This window comes from Symphalangus syndactylus, chromosome 11, assembly GCF_028878055.3.
Source record: "Symphalangus syndactylus isolate Jambi chromosome 11, NHGRI_mSymSyn1-v2.1_pri, whole genome shotgun sequence".
NCBI lineage: Eukaryota > Metazoa > Chordata > Mammalia > Primates > Hylobatidae > Symphalangus > Symphalangus syndactylus.
The window spans coordinates 56060066-56081134 of record NC_072433.2 but is presented as its reverse complement, the minus strand read 5'-3'; the positions used below and the strand labels follow the sequence as shown (position 1 = coordinate 56081134).

Sequence of the window (21069 nt, the reverse complement as noted above, 5' to 3'; positions counted from 1 at the left end):
CAACGCTCCAAATCTAAATTCAAGGTGTTGGCAAGGGCCATTTTCTGAAGTCACTGGGGGGTAGTCCATTCCAGGCCTCTCTCCTGACTTCTGACAGTTCCTTGGCTTGTGGCAACATAACTCCAATCTGTACATGGTATTCTCCATGTATGTCTCTGTCTCTGTGTCCAAATATGCCATTTTTATAAAGACAGATGAATGCCCAACCTAATGACTTCATCTTAACTTGATCATCTGCAAACACCCTATTTCCAAATAAGGTCACAGTCACAGGTACTAGGGGTTAGGGCTTCAATGACCTTTTTAGGGGATACAATTCAACCCATAATATATGCTTTCATGTCTAGCACTTTGAGAAACAGAGCTTAATTAATTTATGATCTGCCTTTTTCCAAAAAGTTCTGACATGGACTAACAAAGTTCTATATACAGTGGGTAGTGCAAGACTTTGAAAAGTATTTGAGGAGGCCAGGCGCAGTGGGTCATGCCTGTAATCCCAGCACTTTGGGAGGCCAAGGTGGGTGGATCGCTTGACCCCAGGAGTTCGAGACCAGCCTAGGCAGCATGGCAAAACCCCATCTCTACTAAAAACACACAAAAAATTACCTGGGCATGGTGGCACGCACCTGTAATCCCAGCTACTCGGGAAGCTGAGGGAGGAGAATTGCTTGAACCCGAGGGGCAGAGGTTGCAGTGAGCTGAGATTGGACCACTGTACTCCAGCCTGGACAACAGAGCGAGACTCTGTCCATAAAAAAATAAATAAAAAATTTAAGAAAATGAAACTGGAGAGAAAACAAGAGTAGAAAAATAAGATGAAACCAGGGGGTGAACAAATGAATGCCTAAAGTAGTCACAGTTGTAATGCTGAGCTTCCTGGCCACCATGGCAAAGAAGCATGCATTCATATAAAAAATGCATGTCACTGGGTCCATTTAATAAAGATCAGATTACCAGCTATTCCTGGTATTTAGTTCTTAGGGTAGTTTGTTCCATCATTACTCCTAAAGAGGACACTATTTGAGGTAGTGGAATTCTTATTTTGAACAGGTTTGGAGCTCAGCCTTTGCTTATTCAATATACTTGGCTCTAACATAAGTCAAATTTGAAGAAAGAGTACTATGGCTAAGAGGAAAGCTGAAAAGCCTGGCATTGTCACTGCTCTCACACTGAAATGGGATTATGGTAGAGCCACATCTTACCTAGATATTAGGCTATAAAGGCAGTAAAAAGTGCAGGAGACCAGAATTACCCTTAGAAATCCCTCAAGTTGATGATTAAGTGCAGCATGTATGGGTTTATATAGATGACCTCATACAGATACATCAACTCTCAGTAAGCCCAAGACAGTCCGTCTCTCCTCCAGTGTAGGAAAAATCACAGCTTCTTGGCTGAGCCCCAGAAGAAGCAGTTGGCCTTGTTTAGGGTTGGGGTTGTAGGTGAAATGTGTGTTTTTAGACACTGGCATCATGCTCAGAGCACTGGGATGTTCACACCACCAGAGGCACAAGGAACCTGAAACTTCCTAAAAGTGTAGCAGAATCACAAACCAACTCACTCTCCTCAAGGCAACATCTGGAGGGTGGGCTGCTTATGTGCTTTACTGTATATCTGGGGTGGGGGAGGGATGTCTTTTTTGGTACATACAGAATTTGACTTTTTATATCTTCTAAGGGAATTGAACCTTTTATCATTATGTGTTGTTTCTCACTCTAGTAATGCTTTTTGCCTTAAAGTCTACTTTGTCTGATATAAAGCTACTCCAGCTTTCTTTTGGTTAGTATTTGTATGGTGTACTGTTTTTTTATCCTTTCACTTTCAAACTTTCTGTATCTTTATATTAAGGTTTGTCTCTTATAAGCAGCATGTAATTGGTTTTTAGTTTTATCCTCTAACAATCTATGCGTTTTAATGGGAGCATTTAGTCCATTTATGTTTAATGTAATTGCTGATATATGTGAGTTTACATCTACTGTCTTATTGTTTGCTTTTTATTTGTTCTTCCTGTTTTATGTTTCTCTTTCCCTCCTTTCTTGCCTTCCTTTGAACTGATTGCTTTGTATTATTTCTCTTTTTTCCTCTCTACTAGCTTGTTAGTTATACATTCTTTTTTTATTATTATTCTAGTCATTACCAGAGATTACAACATGCATTCTTGACTTACTAGGGTTTACTTTAAATTAGCAAGTTTACCACTTCTCACTTAGTGGAAGTATCTTACTCTAACTCTGTTTTCTCCTTTTCCAACTTAAATACTTTTGTCATGCATTGTAACTCTCTCTAGCTTTTAAACACCACTAGACATTATTTCTAGTGATTATTACTACTGATTATTATTACTAGACATTATTACTACTGATTATTATTTTATAATAATAAATAATAAAAATAATAAATAATAAAAGACTGTAGCCTCTGAGCCTGTTGCCAGCTCTGCTCAGCTTCCCAGCCTTGTGGCAGCTCTCATCGGAATCAGTAGCACCTTAAGAGGAAAGGCCTCCAAGATGTTGGGTCTACATCTCTGAGTTTCTTTCTCCAGTCTACTATATCCCTGTAATTCTTCACAGCCCTGTTCATTCTCCATTGCCTTCAAACGGATCTCTTTTTTTTTTTCAAATAGATTTTTTAAATATTTAAAAATATTTTCTAGGTTTCCTAGTTGTGTTCCAGCGAGAGGTTGGTCCGAATTAGATAGTCTGCTATTCCAGAAGTGTAACCTTTTGCTTGTACCCTGTAAAGAGTTCTTTCTACCCTTGCCCCTTTTTCTTAGACTAAGCCCATAAAATTGAATTTGTGTCAATTAAGTGTGCGTGTGGTGCAACTCCAAGAGAGCTTCATTCCTTTCTAGCACTGCAACTGTCCCTAGTTCTAATGAAAGGGCCTCATGTCCTGTATTGCTCCAGCCTCAATTCGTAAGCCTTCCAAAAAAGCTAATATAATCTCCTTCCAGAAATCTGTTGTCTTCTTGAGGGTGAAAGAACATTAGTCTTTAATGCAGAAAGTTTACTGTCCAAGTTGTCAGAGTGCTCTAGGGAAGTAATATATCTGAACCACTTTTCCCAGACAAGCTGCCAACCACAGAAATAAAGCAACACCCCTCAGTGTGAGTGAATTAGAGGAATTTGACAGCCCTGTACTTAGTGTTCCTGTCAGGAAAACCTGCAACAGCAAGACCATTCTGCCAAAGTCCAGAGACTCCTAATATATTAGCCAGCGTTCATTAACAGTAAGTGACAGAAACCCTAATCGGCCCAAGCAACAAAGGAGAATGTCTTGCTCACAGACCTAAAAATTCCAGAATAGTAGATTTGGCCTCAGGGATGGTGGGATCCTGGTGCTCAGATGGTCTCTCGGGAAGCTGTTTCATCACTTAGCTTTACACTTCTCTAGCCCAGTGGTTCTCAAACTTGGACATGCATCAGAATTACTTGCAAAGCCAATTAAAACACAGATTGTTGGCCAAGCATGGTGGCTCATACCTGTAATCCTAGCGCTTTGGGAGGCTGAGGCAGGAGGCTCATTTGAACCCAGGAGTTCAAGACCAGCCTGGGCGGTGTAGTGAGACCTTGTCTCTATTTTGTTCTTAAATAAAATCATAATTAAAATAATCAGATTGGCCAGACATGGTGACTCGCACCTATAATCCCAGCACTTTGGGAGGCTGAGGAGGGTGGATCACCTGAGGTCAGGAGTTCAAGACAGCCTGACCAATACAGTGAAACCCCGTCTCTACTAAAAATATAAGTTAGCCGGGCATGGTGGTGGGCACCTGTGGTCCCAGCTACTCAGGAGGCTGAGACAGGAGAATGGCTTGAACCTGGGAGGCGGAGGTTGCAGTGACCCGAGATCGTACCACTGCACTCCAGCCTGGGCAAAAGAGTGAGACTCTGTCTCAAAAAATAAAATAAAATAAAATAAATAAAATAAAATAATAAATATAAAAAAATCAGATTATTGGGCCCCAATCCCAGAATTTCTGCTTCAGTGTGTCTGAGGTAGAGGTAAGTGTTTTAATTCCTAGCAAGTTCCCAGGCAATCCTGACGTTACTGGTTTAGAGAACACACTTTGAGACCCATGTCTCTAGTTACTACCAGGCAGGCATTTCATTTGTGGCCTAGAGATGGCCCCCCAGTGGCTCCAGGCTTCTTTCACTATCTGCTTTGCAATCCCCAGGTGAAAGAGACAGTTCTTTTCTTAGTTCAAGAACCAGCTCTCTCCTGAACCAGCCTCCCTCCTCCATGGTCAGGGAGAGGTAGTCTGGCATGGCCCAGGCTGAGCCAGAAGTGGAGTCAAATCTGCACAGATCCACTCCAGCCAGGGCCAGGAGTGGGGTCATAGCCACCCAAAAGGCTGAGAAAGGTGAGGAAAGAATGATTCCCTGAAGGAAATGATAGGTGCTGTGAAGATCATGGTGCCAGGTAGACAAAAGCCACTGCTATCCATTTCATATAAAAATGAACCACATAGATGGCCAGGTGTGTAGATCATGCCTGTAATGCCAGCATTTTGGGAGGCCAAGGCAGGTGGATCACTTGAGGTCAGGAGTTTGAGACCAGCCTGGCCAACATGTCAGAACCCCGTCTCTACTAAAAATATGAAAATTAGCTGGGTGTGGTGGCGCGTGCCTGTAGTCCCAGCTACTGAGGAGGCTGAGGTTGGAGAATCACTTGAACTTGGGAGGTGGAGGTTGCAGTGAGCTGAGATCACGCCACTGGACTCCAGCCTGGATGACAGAGTGAGACTCCATCTAAAAAAAAAAAAAAAAAAGTTAACCACATAGGACATTTTGCCACAGATTCTACAGAAGCAGTGTAGAGCAATGGACTGTAACATCCAAGAGTAGAAGTCATTTAGTCTGGGGGCCTTGATTGCTATCCTTGAAAATCACCTGCACTCCTGGGCTCAAGGAGAGACAGTGGCAGCATGAAGACAGTTAGGGCTGCAGACAGCACCTGCCATCAAGAAAAGCCCCAAAAGAAGCTTTAGAGATGAGAAGAACACAGGCCTTAACAAGCCAGGTCTGTCGGCTATTACTGCCTGACAACCCACCCCAAAATGTAGTGGCTTAAAACAGCAACCGTTTTATGATTGCTCATGAGTCTGTGGGTGGACTGGGCTGTTCTGTAGTGAGCTAGCAGGTGGCTGGGCCAGATGGTCTAGGACAGCCTTACTCACATGTCTGGCAGTTTTGTTTGTCCTGAGGGCCTTGGCTAGGACAGCCCATAAGACCCATAGAGTCTTATTCTCTGGCACTGGTGATCTCAGGGCAGCAAGAGAGGACAAGCCCATGCCTGGGTGCTTTTTAAAGACTGCTTGGTCATGATTGCTAATGTTCTGTTAGCCAAAGAAAGTCACCAGGCAAGTCTGGCTGCAGTGCCTCATGCCTGTAAGCCTAGCACTTTGGGAGGCCGAGGCGAGAGGATAACTTGAGCCCAGGAGTTCAAGACCAGTCTGGGCAACAAAGTGAGACCTCATCTCTACAAATAATAATAATAGTAATAAAACTAGCTGGGTGATGTAGTGCATGCCTGTGGTCCCAGCTACACAGGAGGCTGAGGTAGGAGGATGACTTGAGCACAGGGAAGTCAAGGCTGCAGTGAGCTGTACTCATTCCATGGCACTACAGTCTGGATGACAGAGTGAGACCCCATCTCAGATAGATAGATAGATAGATGATGATAGATAGATAGATAGATAGATAGATAGATAGATAGACAGACAGATAGATGATAGATAGATAGATAGACAGATAGATGATAGATAGATAGATAGATAGATGATAGATAGATAGATGATAGATAGATGATAGATAGATAGATAGATAGATAGATAGATAGATAGATGATAGATAGATAGATAGATAGATAGATAGATAGATAGATAGATAGATAAAAATAAAATGAAAGCCACCAGGCCAAGCCCAGCTAGAGAAACAGACACTACCTCCTAATGGAAAATGCTGCAAAACCACATTGCAGCGGTCCACATACAGGGGTGGGAGGAATTCGTGGCCACTTGTTGCAGTTTCCGATGACATAGGAAGCAGGTAGCCTGATAACGTTGGCCAATTTTGAAATGCATGGAGGCTTTGGAGCACTCAGGCCTAGAACATTGTCCCAGGGTACACACTCCCTTCCCCACCTCCCTCTTGGCTTTTAGAAGTGAGTATGGACATCTGAAGACAAAACAAGGCTACGTCTACCATTTCCCTGGACTTTTTGCCACACAACCTAGTGTACAGTTTCAAGGCCTACCAGGCATGTGACCACAGGGAGTGGGGTGCACTGTGGAAACTGGAGCACTTCGGCCCCGTCGAAAGGGGGCGCCATCACCCAGCTCCAGCCAATGGTTCCCATGTATGAATACCGTTCCAGGGTTGCCAGATGGCACTACTTCTCAGGAGATGCCAGGAATCCCAATTTTCAGGTAGATCTCCTTGGTTTTTTTTTTTTGTTTTTTTTTTTGTTTTTTTTTTGAGCTTGGCATCTATTTTCAATTTTTCTAAAAAAGTGAAAGTGACACAATACATCTCTGTAGGCAGGTTATGCCTGTGGGCTGCCAGTTTATGATTGCTATAATAGACCCTTGTTGTCCTTAAATTTCATATTCGCCATTTCTGTGGCTTCCCAGGTGACCTCCAAGGCCCCTTGCATGTAGTAAGGGGTAATTTTGCTGAGACTCTGAATTTGAGCTTTTCAAGTCACAGCTGGTGGCTGGTGAGCCGACCGGCAGCCTCGTGCCCTCACGTCTTCTGTGTGACATGTGTTGCATTCATGGTAAATTTCCTGAATTGATGTACCTTTTGTTTCTCTGTGAGAGAGAAGAAAGCCAAACACTGGTGAAGTGAAGAGAAAGCGACGTTATTGGAAGAGGGATGGCTCTCAAGCAGAAAAGAGCGGTTTGGAAGAAGTTAAAATGTGCAATTTGGCTTTTGCTGGTGGCACAAATGGACTGTGTGAATAGATCCACCGTCCTCTAGATCTGTGATGGGAATAAATCCACCATCATGGGGTATTCAGGCTAGCATTCGCCCAAGTGAGCGATGAGAGCATCAAAAAAAATTAAAAGGTGGTTACCTCGTGCGCACATGCATGCAGTGTGAGGGAGTACACAGAGGGAACGTGATTTTGGAGAACTCGGGCGCCGTGTAGGACGGTTCTGGAAAGCCAGGATAGGAAAAGCTCTGGTAGTGGAGCTGCAGCGTTGACCTTCACTTGGAGAAAGGGTGATTTAATTTTTAAAAGCATCTTCTTAGCATGATATGACTCAAAGGGCACAGGCAGCACCTGATGATCATGTTGCTGGAGGAGCATTTCCTCCCAAATGAAAGACACTCAGGGGCAAAAGGGTCTGTGCAGATAAAACTGGTCTCTACTGGAGAAAGACGCCTTTGTGAATCTCCTTGTCCAAGAAGAAGTGAGCACAGGGCTGCAGCAGCCAAGGACAGATCGTCCTGCCTGCTCACAGGTCATGAGACAAGATTCCAAGCTATCTCAGAGGCCCCTTGTTCCATCCCAGCCCCAGACTGATGAGGCACAAGAGGAACAGGTTCTTGCACAAAGATTGGCAGTAAAAAGATAAGGGTCACCACATGGTTCTTTTTAGGCAAATTTAAAAGTGCTCCATGCGGGAAATGGTGAATGAGCTTGTGAATTTCAGGTTATGCTTGTCCTGGTGCTGCCCAAGCCTTCTACCAACGCTAGTGTTTGCACCCCACGTGTCAGGAGCTGGCGCATTTGTTTAGCTTTGACAGAATCTTGGTCCCTTATTTATGGAATTGTCTATAGGGTGTAAAGGGAGCTTGAGTTTTTCAACTGTGCCTTGCTACAGATGATGGAACCATGTGGTTGGGTGATATTCACAAATACTTAGATTTACAAGGTTTGGGGTTTAAGTCATTTTTCATCCATCTATTTAGCAAAAATTATAAATAATGCCAGGTGTCAGGGATGTAACAGTAAACAAGATGGGTCTGACCTCATGAAGTAGCTGAGGCTCTACAAGAACTGAGCCCGCAACCTCTCCACCCTCGTTGCTAACCATCCTTCCCCTTGCCCCCCATTCCAGCCCCCTTGCCACTCCTCAGTGTGCTGAGCTTGACCTACCAGGGCCTTGGCACCTGCTGTTCCAGGCGGAGGGAACAGCAGGGTATTCCCAGGGCTCACTGCCTTCGGTCCCCACTCAGATATCCTCTTCCCAGATGGTACATCTCAAATGACAGTGCGTCCCCTCCCGTCATGAGCAGCCCCTTACCCTCTGCATGTACCTGACCCGTGTCTGTCTCCTTTTTGTGACTACAAGATCAATGAGGGCAGAAAGTGTGCCTGTTCCTCCGACCCCTGTGCCCCCACACCAAGAGCAGCATCTCACTCAAGCAAAGAAGCTCACAGCATAGTGCAGGTCGTAAGCCTGGTAACGAAGTACCTTTGACTTTGTGGATAACCCATTTCTGCGTTAGGGGCGAGGGTGTGTCTATACTTTGGGGTGTTTTGGCTTCAGCTCCAGTATAGCTCAAAACCACATCCTTCAGCTTCCTTCACTCCTTTTTCTGGTCCTCCTGGCTATTTCAGGAACCTGATCCTTTTTGCACTGAGTAAGGAAGATACTGGTGAGGTCTTCCCCATCCTTTTACCTGTTGCTTGTTTCCATAACGATAAGAGTCTGCAACACAGCTTGCTAAACAGAGCTTCTTCCAGACCTCATTCTCAGCCCATGTTTGTTTTACTTTCTCATCTCTCCTGTTGCCCAGCAGGCCAAGTGACAGATGAGAAGGGCAAAGAAGCCTCCAGTGGGCGAGCAGAATCCCTGGCTCACATGTCTGGCAGCTCCTTACCTCTCTGTCCTCAGGAGCAGCATCAGGGATGATGACAAGAGACAGTACATCAAAGTCGGAAAATGGCCTGCTTGATTTTTTTTTTTTTTTTTTTTTTTTTTTGAGATGGAGTCTCGCTCTGTGGCCCAGGCTGGAGTGCAGTGGCGTGATCTCGGCTTACTGCAACTTCTGCCTCCCGGGTTCAAGCGATTCTCCTGCCTCAGCCTTCTGAGTAGCTGGGATTACAGATGCCCACCACCATGCCTGGCTAATTTTTGTATTTTTAGTAGAGACTGGGTTTTACCATATTGACCAGGCTGGTCTTGAACCCCTGACCTCAGGTGATCCATCCGCCTCAGCCTCCCAAAGTGCTGGAATTACAGACGTGAGCCACTGTGCCTGGCCCCACTTGATGTTCATTGCACAGAGCAGCCATCCACAGGTGCTGTGAAGGTTCCTCCAGGTGCCTTGACCCTTCTCAGGGTGCAGCTGGGACGTGCCCTGGCCTGTACTAGAACAGCCGGTGGGTTCTGTTGGCCCTCACGACATTTCTTAAAAACTGGAAGACATTATGAACAAATAAAATTCAGGGGATTTCACATAAATTTCAGATGCTACTTTTCTTGGGGGGAAAAAAAAGCATTTGGTAACACTAGGAGCACAGTCCTATAAGGCAAGCATTGGCTGGAGCTGGAAGGTGGCTTCTATTCACTGGCACTCCGGCCCCTGGCATTCAGTGACACTAAGATGGTTCCTGGGGCATTCGCACTCACAGCCCCTTTCTTGGGTGCCTGGCAGAACTTGTTATTCCTTCATTTTAGCTTAGCATTCCCATAAAAACCCACCATCATCCCCATCAGCCCAGTGCCTGGCTGTCCTGGAAAGCAGCCCAGTAGAGCCTCCGGGTGTCTCCTGCCTTCTCCTGCCAGTGACATTCTTGATGTTGCCACCCGAACATTCAGACACAGCGTTCTAATGGGGCATAGCAAGAGTCAAGTGCTTCGACAGGAGCTCTTAATAATCAACAGCCGATGGTTTACTAAGGTCCTGAGAATGGAAGCATGCTGTTTTTCAGAAAGCCTTGCACCAGCTCACAAGTATACATAGATCCCCCAAGATGTCATACCTGTAAATTTCATTAGTTTGTTATAGGCCAACATTAATACCAATCTTTGATACCCTTAAATGATCCAATCCAGTTGCCTATGTAAAATTGACATCTCCAGGCCAGGCACAGTGGCTCATGCCCGTAATCCCAGCACTTTGGGAGGCCGAGGTGGGTGGACCACTTGAGTCCAGGAGTTTGAGATCAGCCTGGGCAACATGGTGAAACCCTGTCTCTACAAAAAATACAAAAATTAGCCGGGCATGGTGGCGCGTGCTTGTAGCCCCAGCTACTCGGGAGGCTGAGGCTCAAGAATTGCTTGAACCCGGGAGGTGGAGGTTGCAGTGAGCCGAGATTGCACCACTGCACTCCAGCCTGGGCAACAAGGGAGACCCTACCACAATAAATAAATAAATTCATTAATTAATTTACATCTCCAGTCTAGACTCTCTCTCAAACTCTGGATTCCTGCATGCACAGGTCAACTCAACAGCTCTGTTCTGGTGCCACACTCACGTCTTGAACCCAGCTTGTCCCAAACTGAGCCCTCTGCTCCTCCCAAACTTCCTCCACCCACACTCGTCCACAGCTCAGCCGAAAGCAATCCCATCTTCCACTTTAAGCCATCACCTGTGGAGTCACCCGTAACTCCTCTCTTCCTCTGCCATCCACAGCTGGACTGTTAGGAAGTCCTGTTGGCTCTGTCTCTGGCAGATGCCTGTAATCTGACCACATTGTGTGTCCCCTCCTCCACCACTGTTGCCTCCTGTCTCCTGGACAACTGCAGTAGCCCCTGACCATCTCCCTGCTTTCACCCCCACCTCCTTTCAGTCTCTTCTCCACTCCACACCTACATCAGATCTGGTGTTCTGCTCTGAATTCCTCAGTGGCTACCCATTTCCCTCAGACCATGGGCCTTACAGTGCCCTCCAAGGCCCTGCATGACCTGCCCTCCCCCAACCCCTTTCAGGCCTTTTGTCAACCCATACCCCTGCTGGCTCTGCTCCAGCCCCGTGGGTACCTGGCTGCTCCGAGAACACATCACACGCCTCCCATCTTTGCGCTGGTGCCTGGAGCGCACTTCCCTGGTCCTCTGCGAGGCTCTCTCTGCCCCTGATACCCACACTCCAGATCTCCCTTATCCCGATCTGCTTTGCGTGGTTTTTCAGGTCAGTTTCCACATCAAACACTGTGTTTTAAATTTATTATTTCTCCAGCTTATGGTCTCTCACCATGTGAGGGGGGGACTTGGTATCTCTGGTCACTGCTGTGTCACCATTGCCAAGAACAGAGCCTGGCACAGATAAATATTTCCCCAAGGGTTGAGATTCAGTAAGTAAACTCTTTAAGCACCCCAAAGAAATATTTGGAGCAGTTCTATATTTTAATGGAGTATGTTTTAATATGAAAAAAATCCAAACATAAATAATTGAGAGGATGTTACAGTGACCTCCCCTCCCCGCCCCAACGTATCCATCCATTACCCACCCTTGGCAATAATCAATTTACAGCCAATTTCATTTCATCATCACCCCTACCCATTCCCCAGATTTTTAGGAAGCAAATGGAAGCCTTCATATAATTTTATCTGCAGGTATTTTAATATTCTTTTCTTTTTAGAGCGTCATTGTACTCTGTTGGGTGGGTGTACCATAACTTATTTTATTAGATGCTTAGTTTTATTAGGTGCTTCTTTTATATCACTGTATATTTTATAAAACTATCTTTCCATTCATGGGAACTTCCAGAATCAACTGCAACTTTGCAATACTTGTTTTCTTAAATTGGGGTGTTATTACTTTGTAATTCTTATTACCCATGCAAAAGCAAAACAGAAAAAAGCAATAATATTGCAAAATACCCATCCTTCTTCCTAACATTATGTATTATTCTTTACAGGTATTCTGTAAGAAAGTTAATTTTTTAAATAACTTCTTGTTTGGATGCAATTTTATTTTTTATTTTTATTTTTTTAACTTTGAGTTTCAGAAATACATGTGCAGATTTGTTATACAGGTCAACTGCATGTCACAGGGATTTGGCATACAGATAATTTCATCACCCAGGTAATGAGCATAGTACCTGATAGGTATTTTTTCTGGTCCTCTCCTTCCTCCCACCCTCTACCCTCAATAGACCTCAGTGTCTGTTGTTCCCCTGCTAGTATCTGTGTGTTCTCATTGTTTAGCTTATAAGTGAGAACATGCGATATTTGGTTTTCTGTTCCCGTGTTAGTTTGCTCAGGATAATGGCCTCCAGTTTCATCCATGTTGCTGCAGAGAACACGATCTCATTCTTTTTTATGGCTGTATAGTATTCCATGGTGTATTCTGTAGTATTCCACATTTTCTTCTTCTTCTTTTTTTTTTTTTTTTTTTGAGATGGAGTTTCACTCTTGTTGCCCAGGCTGGAGTGCAATGGTGCGATCTCGGCTCACTACAACCTCTGCCTCCTGGGTTCAAGCGATTCTCCTGCCTCAGCCTCCCAAGTAGCTGGGATTACAGGTGCCTGCCACCACGCCCAGCTAACTTTTGTATTTTTATTAGAGACAGGGTTTCACCATGTTGAACAGGCTGATCTCGAACTCCTGACTTCAGGTGATCCACCCACCTCGACCTCCCAAAGTGCTGAGATTACAGGTGTGAGCCACCACACCCGGCCTCCACATTTTCTTTATCCAGTCTACTGTTGATGGGCATTTAGGTTGATTCCATGTCTTTGCTATTGTGAATAGTGCTAGACGAACAGACATGTGCATGTGTCTTTATGGTAGGATGATTTATATTCCTTTGGGTATATACCCAGTAATGAGATTGCTGGGTCAAATGGTAATTCTGTTTTTGTTCTTTAAGGAATCGCCATGCTGCTTTCCACAATGGCTGAACTAATTTACACTCCCACCAGCAGTGTATAAGCATTCCCTTTAATCTCCAACCTCGCCAGTATCTGTTAGATTTTTACTTTTCAATAGCCATTCTGATTGGTGTGAGATGGCATCTCCTTGTGATTTTGATTTGCTTTTCTCTAATGATTAGTGATGTCAAGCATTTTTTCATATACTTGTTGGCTGCATGTCTTGATACAATTTTAAACTTAAAGTAACATTGTAAGGATAGTACACTGACACTTCCAGCCTTCACCCACATACCCAGATTCACCAATTAACATTTTAGTCCAATTGCTTTTGCTTTGTATTCTATATATATATATATAATTATATAAAAATTATGTATAATTATACAAAAATTATATATATAATTCTATAAAAATTATATATTTATACAGAAATATTATGCACACACATATGTGTATGCCTGCTATCATGTATTGATCTGTAAATTAAATTACATAACTATAGATAAATCGATCGATAGAGGGTGTGTATGTAAATATTTGAGATGAAGTTGCAGACATCATTCCTCTTTACCCCTGAACTGTGTTTGTGCATGTGCATGTGTGTGTGTTCATGTATGTGTGTAAACTATTTGAGATGAAGTTGCAGACATCATTCCCCTTTACTCCTGAACTCTGTGTGTGTGTGTTTGTAAGCTATTTGAAATTAAGTGGCAGACATCATTCCCCTTTACCCCGAACACTGCTATATATATCTCCTAAAAACAAGGGCATTCATTATACATAACCACAGTACACTAACGAAATTCAGGATATTTAGCATTAATAGAATACCACTGTCTAAGCCATAGACTGTATTTGAATTTTCCCAGTTGCCACAATAATGTTCTTTACAGCACTGCTCCCTCCCCAGGACCAAGTTCCCCCAGGGCCACCACTGCATTCAGCCGTGTCTGCGTAGTCTCCTGTAATCTGGAACCGTTTTCTTTTTCTTTTATGGCCTTGACATTTTTGGAGAGTACAGGCCAGTTGTTTTATAGAATGTTCCTCAATTGGGGTCTAATAGATTTTGAGCTGCACTCCGAGAATATAATCTAAAGGAACGTCCCCCTATCTTCTGCCCTCAGGACCTGGAAGCCGGCGAGAGAGACCCCTGTCTGCAACCCGCAAAACTCTTTGCGAGGCTGAGGACCCAGAGGAAGACGCCTCTGCTGTGCTCCGAGCCATCCAGGTGGAGAACGCGGCCCTGCAGAGGGCGCTCCTCAGCAGAAAGGCCGAGCAGCCGGCCAGCCCACTGCAGGTGTGCTCCAGGCTGGGAGAGGAACTGGGGGATGCTCCCTGGACTGGGCAGTGTCTGAGCTGCAGTTGAGAAGAGCAAGTGGGCAGAAGAGGGAGGTGTAGTGGGCATCGCTGACCCCAGACTCATTCGTGTTTCCGCTGTTCAGACAGTCTCCCACTGACCTGCTAAGGCTCCCATTTCTTCCGCCTTCTTTTAGCTCTTTATTTCACAAAGCCTAAGCTGGGTGCTAATCTGCCTCCAGTCCTCACTGATTTCCCTGCAAACCCTGGATACCTTAGACCGGGGTTGCAAACTGGTGGGTCAGTGAAGAATGGAGTCACAACAAGCTCTGGCTTCCCAGCAAAGGTCTCATTCCCGAGCATGGGCCCTTCAGGCCTCTGCAGTGGTCACTGCTCCCTGTTGTCCTGCCCGTGGCCCACTTCACTTGTTCGCGAAACCTCTCTGGGCCTGCAGGGGTTTGAGTTTCCGCCTGCTGCCTTCAGCTTTGAGCAGCCAACAGGAGGATAAATGGTGGGTAGAGCAGGGACCTTGGGGAGCTGGAGGCGTTGGGTATAGCTTGGTGTGCGCATCCTTTCTCAGAAGCTTGGTCTGTGAGTCGCCTGTTGAAACCCTTTTTCTTAGCTTGTCCCCCTGATGCTCACAGTAGCCCTGAAATAGGCAGTGCTGGTTTCATTGCCTCACTTCACAGATGTGGCCACTGCTACCCAGAGAAGCAAGGTGGCCTGCTTCTCTCAAGGACGAGGTGATCACATCTTTGGAAGTGGCCGAGGTCTTCCCACCTGCAAGCCCAGGGCCCTGTCACCAGCACCGGTTGTTCCCCAGGCTCTATCTCGGGGCTGCTCTTTGGGGCATCCATCAAGCAGCACCTATTGTCTGTGTTCCCAGACCTCTGACCTTGCCCCTGAACTTTACATCTATGGTAGCTTGAGAAGGTCCCTGCCCTTTTCTGTGCCCTCATCTTTCTGTGAACAGCATGGAGTGAATGGCTTTATTCCAACATCACATCATGTGATCACATCCTTCCAGGATGCAGAGGGACCACCAGCAAAACCATGGACCAGTCTGCTGGAGGAGAAGGAAGAGACCCTTGAGGTCAGTGCCAGGCAGAGATGAATGACAAAGCCCCATGCATGTGCATAGCCTCCACATGGAGGAGCCTGATGGCCTCCAGGGCGCTTTCCTTCACACTGTCCTACCAGGTCCTCACTGTGTGCCCTGAGCACTGGTGTCATGCTGCCCATTTCACAGATAGGGAGACCGGGGCTGGCGTGGCTTACCCAAGGTCACTAGTTGAAGCCAGAACTCACCCAGGCCTGCTGACTCAAACTGTTGTCATATTTCTATTTATTTATTTATTTATTTATTTATTTATAGTTTAGTTTAGTTTTTAGTTTAGTTTAGTTTACTTTAGTTTAGTTTAGTTTAGTTTAGTTTAGTTTGACAGAGTCTCACTCTGTCGCCCAGGCAGGAGTGCAGTGGTGTGATCTCAGCTCACTACAACCTCTGCCTCCCGGGTTCAAGTGATTCTCCCACCTGAGCCTCCCAAGTAGCTGGGATTACAGGCACACCACCACCACGCCTGGCTAATTTTTGTATTTTTACTAGAGACAGGGTTTCACCATGTTGGTCAGGCTGGTCTCGAACTCCTGACCTCAAGTGATCCACCCGCCTCAGCCTCCCAAAGTGCTGGGATTACAGGTGTGAGCCACCACGCCCAATCTATATTTCTATTTATTGACAAGACAATGCAAAAACAGATCTTAGTACCTTGAATAAATAAATTTTTTATCTGTATCTAGCTAGGTCAATTAAGTGTATCTCAGCAAATTTGGTCCCAGCAAATAAGGACATGAATTAATAAAATGCTCAGGACCGTCTTTGCTTGGTTATACACAAGTCTGTGCCGTGTGCTCAGAATACAGAGGCAACTGAGAAAGATGAGCCCCAGCCCCATGCAGCTTACAGGCAACAGCAAATAAAACCATACATAAACAGGGTGACGCCAGAGAGCGATGACAATCACAGCTGCTAATATGTGAGAGAATGACAGGGTGTGGGTTGGTGGCTGCTGCTGACAGGGTGGTCCTGGGTGCCCCTTGGAAGGCATGTCCCATCTGAGCTGAGCCCTGCCTGTTCGGAAGGCACCAACAACAGGGAACGGCATTCCAGATGGAAGGAACAGGGGAAAAGATTTGAGGTGGGAATGAGCCCAGCCTGATCGAGGAGCAGGAAGAAGCCCTTTGTGAGGCGGGGAGGCGGGGACGGGAGAAGCAGAGGGAGACAGAGCCCAAGTGGGACAGCGTGTGCATGTCACACCCCAGAGCACTGGAGCTGTTTGCTGTTTGCATTGCTGCCACTTGTCCTGCCAGTTCCCATCATCCTTGTCTGTCGCTAGCCTGTGTTTCTGACAGGCCCTGCAGTAACTGCCCAGGTCCAGAATTTCTGAATGACCTAATTCCTGACCCACAGAGATTCTGGGGACTAAAATCGTCTGCAGATGGACAGCAGGGCACATTTTTAGCGTCGATGATAAATGAAAAAGAAGGGGAAAAGGCTCAGAGAATTAAAAGTGAAAGGGCCTAATGCTATTACTGGAATTCTTCAGAGTCTGCTTACTTTGTACAAAGCAGAACAGGGGCTTGGTTGAGATGGTGAGAGGATTTTCTTTTTTTTTTTTTTTTTTTTGAGACAGTGTCTCACTCTGTCACCCAGGCTGGAGTGCAGTGGCACGACCATAGCTTACTGCAGCCTCAAACTCCTGGGCTCAAGTGATCCTCCTGCCGCAGCCTCCCAAAATGCTACGGTTACAAGCACGAACCATTGCGTCTGGCCAGTGAAGCATTTTGATAAGAGAAGGTTTCCAGTAGCTCATTGAAGTGGATTGTTTCCTAGGAGCACCCTGGTCATCAGAAGCTGAGATGGTGTGAGGGGTTCTAGATAGAAGCTCCAGGCAGTTGCTGTCACCCTCACATTCCTGTTCCTGTTTTCTACAAAGGGACTGTCAGACTGAGCATGCCTGCCCTTGACCATGACCCTGCTGTGTCTTAGGCCAGGAGTGTTGCCTGAGACATCTGTTTAATAAGCCTTTCCATCCTCAGCTGCTTCCCATCACCACGGCGACCACTACTCAGGAGCCGGCCAGGGCAGCAGGGGGAGCCAGAGCCATCAACCAGGCCATGGACAGAATTGGACTTCTGGGAAGCAGGTACTACTAAGGCTGAGGCCACACCCAAAACCCTTTAGCAGTGCAGCCATGGGGATCTTCTTCATGAGGGTTCTTTGCTTTTCCTATGTTTTTTCAGACCCCTTATTTCTTTCTTTAAGACAGAGTCTTGCTCTGTTGCCCAGGCTGGAGTACAGTGGCACAAACAGCTCACTGCAGCCTCAAACTCCTGGGTTAAAATGATCCTCCAGCCTCAGCCTCCTGAGTATCTGGGATCACAGGTGTGTGCCACCGCACCCAGCTAATTTGTGTACTTTTTTGTAGAGATAGGGTCTCACAATGTTGCCCAGGTTGGTCTCCAACTCCTGGGCTCAAGCAGTCCACCCACCTCAGCCTCCCAAACAGGCGTGAGCCACTACATCTGGCCCCAAACTCTGTTAAACTATTCCTTTAGACTATACTCTTGTCTCCCCCACCACCCCTAAAGCACTCAAATTGACTTGATTTCTTTTAGGCATACGGCTCTTATCTTGGTCAGTTTGGCTCCAACCTGTGTAGAATTTGAACCTTCTCCAGGTTTCCAGTAGAATACACCATGCAGCACAGGGTGTTAAACTTGTTCCCCAGCTGGTCTCGGGGGCGAGGTTGGCCCACAGCAGCATCCTTCAAAGCTCCTTTTCTCTATTAAAAGTTTGTTCAAACTCAGCATTCTGTTCCATTAACATGTAGCAGCAGTTATTGGAACTGTCAGGTTTTATTATCAAAATAAAGCCTTCCCTCTACTCTTCAGACAAAATAGATCTTCAGAAAGATGCACCAGGCTGAGAGCCTGTAGTTTCTGGTGTGCCACGGCACACAGACACACTCCGAGGGCCACTGCACAGCTGTGCATGTTGTGCACTGTGCAAAGTGCCTGGCTGAGAGGTGAGAAAGGGCTGAAACTCAGCCTGTGTGCTGGTTACTAAGCTGAGGGTCTGGCCTGGGGCTGCATCAGCCCAGAAAGGGGGTGGTGGTTTTTCTGCATGAAAAAGGAATTCACTAGCCAAGCTGTGTGCCCTCCAGGTCTGTGTCCACCTAGAGGGAGCCCTTTGTTATAACTTACAGGAAAACTGAATAGGCTAAAGGCAGCGCCATCCATTCCTTTAAGACTCTCCAGGACCCAGGTGGAAATCAGGGCTATGTACCATTGTGACCATAATAAGAACTCGCAGATTCTCCTGCATGTGCAAAGGCCACAGCTGGGTGCGGTGGCTCATGCCTGTAATCCCAGCACTTAGGGAGGCCCAGGCGGGCAAATCACCTGAGGTTAGGAGGTTGAGACCAGCCTGGCCAACATGGGGAAAACCCATCTCTACTAAAAATACAAAAATTAGCCGGGCATGGTGGCGAGCACCTGTAATCCCTGCTACTCAGGAAGCTGAGGAAGGAGAATTGCTTGAACCCCAGAGGCAGAGGTTGTAGTGAGCCGAGACTGTGCCGTTGCACTCCAGCCTGGGAAACAAGGGCGAAACTCCATCTCAAAAAAAAAAGAAAGAAAGAAAGAAAAGGCTGCGCCATGAGGATATTCTACATCTGATGCAGTTTTATTACAAGCAGCATGCACTCCACCAAACGCCTCGTTCCTTGGCATCAAGATCCTTTTGTGCTTCAGGGTCTTGGGGGTACCCAGCCTTAAACTGCACACGTGGGCATGTTTGCAAATGATGAAGGCACGCTCTGCTGGGTTTAGAATGCCATGTCCTCAGAAACAAGAGGAGCAGAGCAGATCTCCAGCCCAGGAGTCAGCAAATTGTTGCTATAAATGGCCAAATAGTAAATATGCTTTGTGGTTGGTTTTGTTGTTGTTATTGTTGTTGTTGTTATAGTTTGTTTTTTTGTACAACCTTTTAAAAACATAAACCATTCTTAGCTCACAGGCTATACAAAAACAGGTCGCGGGCTGGATTTGACCCATAGGCCTTAGTTCGGCTGACCCCTGCTCTTGACTCTCAAGTTCTAAGCTTAGGGAGGTCAGCTGGCCACCTTGCCCCAAGCGGTGTTTCCCCAGCTGGGCTCTGATTCCATCACTAATTGTGTAGCCATTTATAAAGGGAGAAAAACAGCAAGCCTGCCCTTGCCTTTGAACTGGATACAGAGTGCATACTTCCTCTTCAAATCATTTCCTATCCCCGAGAAGGAAATGTCAGTGTGGCACTTTTGATTGGAATGTTCTCTTTTGTGTATCATTTACTACTTCCTGCTTGCTAAAACCAAATCCCATTTCAGACAACAGCAGAAGCTTCTGAAAGTCCTCCAGGCCCTCGAAAGTGACTCTGCCCATCTCGGCAGGGTGGTTTCACCAACCAAGGAGCAAGTATCAGACGCAGAGGTGAGAGCCTTGACTTGATTTTCAGTTGTACATTCAGGAAGTTCCCTCAGAACAGTCATTTCGCATTGGTGGGGATTGCTCTGACAGTGGTTAAATGAGCATCTCTCTGCCTGTGTCTCCACCCACCCCCCCTCCCTGGCACACAGAGGTACATATGATGAAGAGCAGGGGCAGAGAAAGGAAGATGTGGGCCAGAAGTTTCAGCAGAGAGAAGCCTGTCTGCACAAGAGGAAATATAAATAGCGTGGAAGCCCATAGGAAAATGTCCAACATCGCTGGCAATCAAGAAATGCAAATTACAGCAACCTAAATGTCCCATTTGTGCTCTGAATTGACAAATTATTTCTGATGATAACCTCTAGTGCTAGCAAGGTTACAATAAAGCTATGGCAGTCCCACATACATGGCAGGCAGCTGTATAAACAGGTGAAACCCTCTTAGAAAACAGAATGCTTGACCTTAGGAAGAGCCTGAGAAACACTTATGTCTTTCCGCCCCACAATCCCACTTCCTTATCTAAGGAAATCACCCCACAGAACCAAAAAGCTAGAGGCAGGAAGATGTCTGTTATAGAATTATTGGAAGTAGGGAAGACATTTTTTTAAAACCTAAATGTCTCATAACAATGGAGTTAATCAGGAAAGTATGATACATCAGCACGATGCAGTAGTATAAAAGGATGGAAGCTATCGTTACGAGACGATGCAGACAGGAAACGTTAGAGATATCAGCCTAACTGTAAAAGGTGATGTTAATCTTCAAGTCCAAAATGATTGCAACAACCACACAAAGATGTGGCCATATGAGTGTGTTGATGGAGCCAGGACACAAAATACAAAAGGGAACTGTGGCGTCAGAGTGGTAGGATTAACGGTGATTCAATTTTCTTTCTTTCTTTCTTTCTTTTTTTAGACAGGGCCTTGCTCTGTCACCCAGGCCGGAGTGCAGTGGCACCATCTCAGCTCATGGCAACCTCTGCCTCCCAGGTTCAAACTATTCTCCTGCCTCAGCCGCCTGAGTAGCTGGGATTACAGGCATGCGTCACCATGCCCCGCTAATTTTTGTATTTTTAGTAGAGACGGGTTTTTGCTGTGTTGGCCAGGCTGGTCTCTAATTCCTGGCCTCAAGTGATCCACCCGCCTCGGCCTCCCAAAGTGCTGGGATTACAGGCGTGAGCCACCACACCTGGCCTCCATTTTCTTTTTTTTTTTTTTTGAGACGGAGTCTCGCTCTGTCTGGAGGTGCAGTGGCACGATCTTGGCTCACTGCAAGCTCTGCCTCCAGGGTTCACGCCATTCTCCTGCCTCAGCCTCCAGAGTAGCTGGGACTACAGGCACCCGCCACCGCGCCCGGCTAATTTTTTGTGTTTTTTTAGTAGAGATGGGGTTTCACCGTGGTCTCGATCTCCTGACCTCGTGATCCACCCGCCTCGGCCTCCCAAAGTGCTGGGATTACAGGCGTGAGCCA

At 46.1% G+C, this 21069-nt stretch overlaps 1 protein-coding gene across 14 annotated transcripts in view; it reads left to right on the top strand.

Annotated features, from left to right (window-relative positions):
* Positions 1 to 21069, top strand: part of KATNIP (katanin interacting protein) — a 241234-nt gene that overhangs the window by 135850 nt on the left and 84315 nt on the right. For 9 of the 14 annotated variants that reach the window (XM_063612790.1, XM_063612787.1, XM_063612786.1 and 6 more), the window contains 4 exons: positions 13899 to 14071; positions 15044 to 15163; positions 17170 to 17276; positions 19500 to 19602. In XM_063612790.1, the coding sequence (XP_063468860.1) occupies positions 13899 to 14071; positions 15044 to 15163; positions 17170 to 17276; positions 19500 to 19602 (503 nt within the window). The remainder of the gene's footprint in view (positions 1 to 13898; positions 14072 to 15043; positions 15164 to 17169; positions 17277 to 19499; positions 19603 to 21069) is intronic. The other 5 variants (XM_063612788.1, XM_063612791.1, XM_063612789.1 and 2 more) reach the window with 1 other exon arrangement.